Source organism: Zonotrichia leucophrys, chromosome Z (genome assembly GCF_028769735.1).
Source record: "Zonotrichia leucophrys gambelii isolate GWCS_2022_RI chromosome Z, RI_Zleu_2.0, whole genome shotgun sequence".
Taxonomy (NCBI): domain Eukaryota; kingdom Metazoa; phylum Chordata; class Aves; order Passeriformes; family Passerellidae; genus Zonotrichia; species Zonotrichia leucophrys.
In genome coordinates, this window is record NC_088200.1 from 35,204,993 (window position 1) to 35,213,922 (window position 8,930).

The 8,930-nt window shown below is 40.7% G+C and overlaps 1 protein-coding gene across 1 annotated transcript in view; it reads left to right on the top strand.

Moving 5' to 3' along the window:
• The first annotated feature begins 281 nt into the window (after window positions 1-281).
• Window positions 282-8,930, top strand: part of TBCA (tubulin folding cofactor A) — a 26,204-nt gene continuing 17,555 nt past the window's right edge. Inside the window, exon 1 of the mRNA XM_064736551.1 lies at window positions 282-439. Coding sequence (XP_064592621.1) covers window positions 387-439 — 53 coding nt within the window. The 5' untranslated portion in view covers window positions 282-386. The remainder of the gene's footprint in view (window positions 440-8,930) is intronic.

An 8,930-nucleotide genomic window follows, 5' to 3' on the forward strand; every position in this document is an offset into this window, starting at 1 on the left:
AATGGGGGGAAAGCGCAGAACACAGCACCAGAGAATGTCTGCTTGCCTTGCGAAATGGCGTTAATCATGCGAACCCCGTTATCAGTGGTCAGGAGTGGGTGGTGCCGGTCACTGTCCAGCCCACCACCATCACGGTACCGACCGGAACCGAGTACCGACTCCGACACCGGTACTAAGGCTCCGCTCCCACCTCTCTCCCCGTGCGCGAACAATCCCGACCGGCGCTGGGCGGCTCCGCCGGGACGGCACCGCCCCGCTGCCCGGCCCTCTCCACTGCGCGGAGCAGGGGGGGAGGGTGGTGCTCCCGCCCGCTCCGGTGGTGCCGCCCCGACTGGCGGCTCGGCGCATGCGCGGCGCGGGGCTGCCCAGTCACGGCGCCCGCCGCCATGGCCGACCCGCGCCTCAGGCAGATCAAGATTAAGACTGGCGTCGTGAGGCGGTGAGTGGCGGCCGGGGCACGGCCCTGCACGGCCGGGCCGAGGGACTGCAGCGGGGCTCCGTGCGAGGCCGGCCGCGGGCCCGCGTGCTGTACGGGACTGGCGGGCTGTGCCGGAGAGCGGCCCTGGTGCGGGCTTCCATCCCTCGCGTACCGCCGTCGGGAACAGGCCGCGCTTTTCTGAGACTCGGTTAAATGCGGTTTCGTTCCCTTTCCTTAGAGTCTTTGGGAGTCGAGGGTAGTCACCTAAGCCCCCTCGGTGTGCAAGACAGTCTCGCCTCATACCTTGCCGAGGTATGAAGCCTCAGATTTGGTTTTTGTTTTATTTTTTTTACCAGACCTGCTGTTGAATATTTCTGGTTCAGAAGTTGCAGAACCAAGTGGCATCAGAGAAGCATTTATGTTGGAAAAGGCCACTGAGATTATCGAGTCCGACCTATGGCCGGGCATCACCGCCTTGTTAACTAGACCATAGTACTCCATTCTTTCCTAAAACACCTCGAGGGATGGGGACTCCACCATTTCCCTGGTCATTTCTCGTAGATTCTTCACCAGAGCCTTGATCTTCCCTGGTTTCAACGGAGTCGTAGTTTTTACGAGAAGTGTATCTGTCGGGATCGCTCTTGCTACAAACACTGGTCATGCTGGGGTTTATGAAGGCTACAAAGACTGCTGTCTCAGGCAGAGACAAGAATTAGTGTGTGTGCTAGATGTTATATAGTGCAATTTTATATCATCAGCTTTATGTTATGACTTTGCAAATTCCTGTCAGTAAGATATGCACATTTTCTTATACTTGATTCACTTTGAAAGGTCAGACTTGAAGACTAGAAAAGTTATCACTCACTGTTGGTGTTGGGTAAGGCACTTCAGAATTTCTCTGAGTGTAGGAGCAAACCACACAACTAGGCATTTCAGAGCTAAGACAAAGAAAGGATGAAAACGTTTGAGTAAACCATACTAATGCAGTCAGTAGGATCCAGATTTGCTTTTGGAGAATGTCCATGTGAATAAGCAAGTAAACTTGAGTGTTTTGTGTAGTAGCAACAGGCATATCTACAGTTACTCTGCAGCAGCTGGCATTCCCTAAGTAAAGGTAGCTTAAAAAAAAAAAGGGAGAAGAAGAATGTTATCTTAACTCCCTGTGGGGACATGATACAGCAACAGCTCCCCGGTCTGTGACAGCTGCGCACAGATGCAAGAGGTATGGCTCTGTCACACCCCACCCTTCCTTCTCTAACCAGAAGCCTAGTTATGCATTCTGCTGCAGTGGGTATACCTGTGACTTGTGTCAACTTGGGAACATTAACGTTTTCCTCTTATTTTGAACTAGACAACTCCATAGGCATTTTTTTCCTGGTGTATGAGAAGAATTGCATAGAGGCTTAGTAAGCATTTTATAAAGTGACTGATTTAGCACTTCAGTTAATTTTCATTAGGTTTTTTTTCTGTTTTCTGGTTAGAAAATCACATGGAATCTAGCATGTAATAATGATTTCTAACCATGTTCAGTGCTCAGGCTTTAAGAATATATCAACAAAGGTAGAGGTTGAGAACTAACAGGATATAGAGAGCTTTTTAGACATTTCCTTTGACTTGTGCTAATCATCTGTTGTAGCTTTTTTTTTTTTCCTTAGTTACCTAACATGTCACTTTTTTTCCGTGCTAAGAATGAAGCTTCTGTTCTGCTTTGGTATTTTTTTGCTGCAAGTCATGAATTCTTTGTGTACTCCTCTCAAGGGACTGTGTTTTAGGTTGTAGGTAATTTACTTGCTTGCACATTTCTTGTATTGCTGTGTATCAGTGAAAGAAATTTAAACTAGAAAGAGGGAGATCTTTTGCTTTTGGCAAATCTGATAGGCACTCGGTAATTTTATACTTTCAGTAGTTTGTAATTCAAAAGAAGTAGATTTGATGAGCAAGAGTATTTCTGTTTTCTGTATTTGTGGCTTATGTCATAGCAAGCAATCCTTCTTGTTTAATCGCTTCAAAAATAGTTTTCCTCTTAGTAAATCCAAGCAACTACCTGCTTGGTAGTTCCTTGGATTTACTAAGCACTATACCTATCCAGCACTATACCTGCTGGATAGTGAGAGAATTGATTAGAGAAAAAAACCCTTCTAAAATACCTTATTTGCATTTCAGATTGGAAATAATTTTTAAAACCCTCACAAACAAAGTAAGTCGAGTTGCCTGAAAATAGCACTGACATTTGCCCATAGTTTCCATCTGATTAAGTGGAAGTGACACGAGTAGATTAGAATGAGACTAAGACAATTCACATTGCAATTGTGTTAGTTTAACTTTAACAATCTTTTAACATGCTTGTTTAAATGTGGCTGACATACCATAATTACAAATCTACAAGCCCTGATTATAGAATTTTACATCATGAACCTATGGGGAAAGTGTATTGATTTTTTTGTGAAGCAGTTCCTTCTTTTTTTTTTTTTCCCTTAATTTAACCATTCTAAAACTGGTATCTTCACAAAATTGTTCATTTGCCCACTGCACTGGTGTTGATACTATTTTTTCTCTTTGTCAAATAGCATCATACTGCAAAGCAGTCTACACTGATTCTCCCCTTGCTCCAAGCACAGGAAATTCTACAAGTTACACAAAACTGTTGGTCTGATTTTAAATATAAATGTGAACAATTCTCTTAAACTGAATTATTTTACTCGCGAGTTCAGGATGTATTTTGTGCAAGAGAAGTATGAAGAACGCAAGGACTCCTTTTCACTCCTTGTTCACTGTATTGCTAATTCAAGGACAAAACTGATTTGTGTTCTTGGTTTCTCAAGAAATTTGCTTTTTGTAGTGTAAGTCAGAAATCTTCTCCATCTTCTGTCCACCATATATGAAGAATGGCAGCTTTCTTGCATGTTGCCCATTAGCCATAGATCCTCACTGTGACTCATAGAACCAATGTATTGATGAGAAACTCAGGTCTCTCTTCTTTGTTCTTGTTATAATTAGAAGATTGTCTGCAACAACTGTTTGTTAGCTCAATTAATGGGAAGGGCTAGGATATCTCGTTTGGGTACTGAGGAATGATCTGCAGGGCTGCTCAACTCCACTGAGTCAGCATGATAAAGCGATTTAATGTGTGTACACTACACGTCTGAGAGCTCAGAGATTCAAGAGTGAATATACAGAATATGTGTTGGATACAAGCTGATTCCTCAAGCCCTTTTCAGAGTGCAGATTGTGCATTTGCGCAATTGCCTAGGGTTATCAGCAGCTCAGTCCTGAAGTCTTAAATTTGGGTTCAGTGTTAGCCAAGTGTGGTAATTGTGGTCCAGAGCTACTTAAATATGTCTTAAGTACCTTTTGTACTGCTCCCGACATCAGGAGTCCTTGCGTTCTTCATACTTCTCTTGCACAAAATACGTCCTGAACTCGCGAGTAAAATAATTCATAAAGTCTTGAGTTGACCCTGCATTTGAAGACTGCTTAAATTCTTTGAGACTTACTAACATAGTCTCTTTCCCACATAAAACCCCCTACTTTATGTGGTTTGAGAAAAGAGCGCACCTGCATGTAGATGTTTTCTGAGGTACCGTCTGTGGCATACATAGTTACCCACGTGGATAATTAGTTGGAAGGTCTAGAAACAAACCTTGGGGTTTTTTTGACGGGTTTCTTATTTCTCTAATTCTTTTCAATACAAGCTTTAACTTCACAGCAACAAACCGTACCATTATATTCTGCCCCCTAAGCAAAACTGTCTTATGCATGTCGATGCTGACCATAATAATCTATTAATGTTATCGTTTTAGCTGGCAAATTAAAACATGCTCAAGCAGGTTTACAACCATAAGTGTTGTTAATGATACAATATTACCTAGGAAAGCTTTTTTTCCTTTTGTAAAATTTTCATTTGGGTGAGAATATGTGCAAACCTGTGGCTTTTAACCTTCAGTTAAAAGTTTGGAGGTACAGTAGTTCCAGTTGCTTGGTAGTACCAGTTTGGTGGCTTTATGCATATTGTAGTGATTTTGTTTTTCTTCATGGCGAGCCACATACTCGCCTATGTAGATAAAACAGTTATAAAGAATTATTTTCTGTTGAATGAGAATGTGGATCCATGGGAAATCTAAAAAAATGGTATTAAATTTATGGTAGTGCTTTTTATGCAGGAGATGAATTACAGCTATGCTAACAACCATAATCCATCCTGACTTGATTTTAAGTATTATTGAATTATATATATCATATAGGTGGAAATCTCATTCAAGACCAGAGCATTCAATGTTTTTTCTTTTAACTGTGGTAAATTTTTCTGATGCTTTGTGAAGTGCCTGCACACATAATATGACTGCAATTCTAATTTTTCTCATTATTGTAGCACTTACAGTTACTCCCAGCTGGGAGGGGCCTACAGGGAAGGAAGTAGTTTCTGTGTTCTTTTCTCCAAAACAACATCTTCTTGTCTGAAGATGATGCTTGGATTATAAAGTGAAGATCTTTGGCAACCCAAATTGTTACCACATCAGAGACTTCACTTCTTGTTCTAATCTAAAACCGAAGCTCTTGTGCTTCTTAGCATTTACAACTTTCTGTAGAGGCAAGAACAAGTGAAGCCCTGAAGATTCAGAGAGACTTGTAGTAACGTAGATGATACAAAAATTTTGAACTTTACAAGTAATTTTTATCTTGAAATAATTTTCTGACTTAGAAAATCATGTATCGGATTTTCATCTTTTTTACAGTAGTGATCCTTGAGAAAATCCAAGCTTGCAAAGTTATCCTGAAATGTTATGATAAATCTAACCGTTTTATAAGCTGTTAGATGCAGTGGGGGCTGAAAATTATGCATATATACTCATGTATTGTTACATCTTGAGTCTTAAAAGAGAAATTTTAGCTTTGGTGATGGTTTTGTCACTAGAAGAAGAAAATAAGCGCATAAACTTGTTATCCTATCTAAATGAGAAAGTAGGCTCTCATGGATAAGAAAATACGGCAGTTTGCATAACTGGGTCAAGTATTTCTTCATCCTTCCTTGGCTTTTTCTCTTGGGCCCTTTAATCTGTAAAGTTTGTATTCTTATGTAGCCTTGGTGAACACAAGAGTGTGTGTAAGTAAAATTTTTAAAATAACAGGTTCAGATTAGGGACCTGATATTTTAAGCTCTGCAGGTAGTGATTAGCATATTGCCGGTGTTACTGCAGTTGCTGAATTACTTGCCCTGTAATTGTGCATAGTGTTAATACATTATACTAAAAGAAATATTACTATTATTAATATTAATACTAATATTTATATCAAAAGTTTATTATACTGGAAGTAAAAAAGCTGTGCCTTGTAAAGCTACACTGTTATGGACTTCTGAGTTTGAACTAAGTTAGCATAGATATCTCATTACTAGTCACTACTGTCACTCTGTGATTGTAGGCTGAATCCATGGCATATTAGCATGTACAGTGGTTAATGGTAACATTAGTTCTGAAGAAATGCTTGTCCTAGTGAATAGGACATAGTGAATTTGCTCAGTAGCGAAACTGAGCAATTTCCCCTCATCTTCTTCAGAGGTCTGCTTGCTCAGTCCAGCCAGGAAAATGTTTCTTGTGTTGATTTTTCTAATACTGGAAAGAAGTCTGTGTTTGGTGGCTTAAGCACACAGGTGCCTTTCTACCTTATGTAGAATCTGAACTGTCAGCAGCTACTGGATGTTGGGGGAACATTAGGAGTAGCAGCATGTGCTTGCTCTGTCCTTGTACTATTTTACCACTTTTATTCTAGGCATCCATTAGTATTTCCTGTCTGTGACTGTGGAAGAAGGTAGAATTTTTGTCTTATGTACAGAGGATCCTAAGTTCATTATGCATGCAGAAAACTCTCATTGTACATAATTTTTTCATCTGTCCAATTTCAGATAAACTGCCCTTCTTATGATCAAAGAGGTAGATTTGCTTGCTACTGCTAATGATGTGACTACAGGAGATGACAGCGTTGATATATATGGACTGGAGTGAGAATGTAGGTGCCTTTGTGAAGTGAGAAACAAGGTCAATTTGGGGCTCTTTCTGCAGCAGCTGGAAGTTAGAACAGCACTTGCAACTCTGCACCCTAAGCAGACTGGAGGTGAAGTCCCTTGAGAAATCAAAGTGATTCTAAGTTTGGAGATCTCATTTCCTTCTCTGGTTTCTGATGCTAGTCAACCTTCTGCTGAGCTCACTCAGTTTGCTTAGCGCAGGAGAAAAACTCTTATGTGGTTGTTTATTTGGGCTTTGGTTTGTTAGGGGTTTGTTTGTTTTGCTTTTGTTGTTTTTGTTTGGTTTTTTGGGTTTTTTTGTTTTGGTTTGGTTTTTTTGAGGCATGATTGTTGTTTTCTTTGTTAGTTTTTTTTTGTTTTGTTCATTGTACTAATTTCCTGCAGTTTTGGTATGGAGAGATCATTTGAACATTATTGCTGGCGGAGGTGTGTGCTAGAGCCTGGGCAGAAGACCTCTGTTCACCAGTGGTCAGCTTTTTTGCTGTCTCGAACTATCTTGTGTTATTTTGCTCTTCAGGTTGGGGAGCTGAGGTGAGGGAGACACAATGACTAAAGGAAAATGGATAAGGAAGTAAATCATAATGATATGGAAAGGAATTTTTTTCTCCTTCTACCTTAAGATTCTGTCAAGCCCTTTGGGCTCTTCTGGGTTTTTTCTCCAGCTTTAAAATTATAAAATGATTACTTACAGAGAAAACAGAAATGGTGAAGTTATTAAGTTAAGTGTTAAGTGATATGAAAGTCAAATGTGTAAAGAATTTTAACGGGCAGCACCCATAGCTAGGAGCTGACCTCTTATCTGTAAAAACATTTATGGTTTAGTTGTTCAGTGATAAAAAGTTCTTAACTTGATTTCTAGAGGCAGGTATGCCACCAGAAATGTCCCTTTATTTATTTCTTTATATTCTTTCCGTAGTAGATAACTACTCACAGACAATAGAGACAAGGTGTAGAGTAACTGGATCTTATGTTTCTACTTTTTCATTGTGAAAGACTGGGAGATTATAGTAAAATATTTTTATTGTGTTTGGGTTATTTTCATCTGTTGTTTCTAGGGGTATAGACCTCTTTTCCATGGTCCATGAAAAATAACCTAAGGAAATTTGCAAGCTTGATTTAATTCGGGCTTGTGGGAGCCTTCACTTCAGTTGAACATTTATGTATATCTGAAAAGAGCTAATATGAATGGAGACTTGAAGAATGAGCTAATACTTACTGTATGCAGTTGTTTGTCAGTTTTTACTTCTTTAACATTTGGTGTTATAAAGGAGAAGGACTTGAGGATTTCTGGGTCATAGATGTATTTTTAATGGGGGAAAACGAAAATTTAGTCACTAGTTGGTACCATAATTATTAGCCATGTTCCTCAAATCAAGAGTTTTCATACACTTTGTGATAGTTTGTGGAACTGCCAGTGCTTGCTAGAAAGCATTGTATGTGTAGACTGCAATAAAATATATCTAAAAATGAAGCTTCTTTACAGATTTTTTTTTTTAATATCTGATCCAGCTGCAAAATATTTTATACCACTATTTTAATTGTGACTCTTTGTTCTAGTATATAAATAACTTATTCTTCACAGAAATGATTAATTTTTTTAAAAACCATTACTATCTTAAAATTTGAGGCTGGAGGAGGCTGTGGTCCAGGGGAGACTCTGTGGAGAGAGGGGGCCCTGCTCCCAGGCTGGAGCAGCCTGTCCTTGGAGGACTGCACCCCGTGGAAGAGCGACCACACTGCAGCAGTTTGGGGAGGACTGTCTGCCCGTGGGAGGGACTCTCAGCAGTTTGGGAGGAATGCTGCTCGTGGATTGGAACCATGCTGGGGAAGTTCACAGGGAGCTGTGTCCTGTGGGAGGGACCCCACGGCCTCACATGGGAAGGATTTCTCCCCCTGGGCAGCAGAAGAAAACCTGGGGTGATGAACTGACCAAAACCCCCACGCCCTGTCTCCCTGCCCTGTCAGTGGGAAGGAGGGAGGGGTTGGGGGTAAAAGGTGCTCTTTAAAGGCTTATTTTACTTCTCATTGTCATCTGATTTTGTTAGCAATAAACTCACTTTGTACCTCTAAGCTGAGCCTGTTTTGCCCTTGAAGCATTTTCTCCTGGTCCTTATCTCAATTGATGAACCCTTTGTTAAATTTTTCTCTTTCCTCTGCCCAGCTGTTGCAGGCCAGGGTGAGCAAGCAGCTCTCCTGGGTGCCTGGCATTCAGCCAGTGTCAAACCATGAGAGGTGTTTATGTCAGTCCTGTGGATGTCTCTGAATTCTGGAAGCTATTAACTCTCTATGTCAGGAAGGAGGAAGAGTCGTAGGAAACAACACTGGCCTAAGTCTCTGGAGTGAATGGGGGGTGTGCTTGCCTGGCAGACTTAATTTCTGAAGAATGACATCAGTATAAACTCTGATGTCATTCTTCAGAATAAACTCTCTCTCAGTATAAAGCACATGAGAACCATAGAACACTTAAACTGGCTCAGACCATCTCTCAAGATT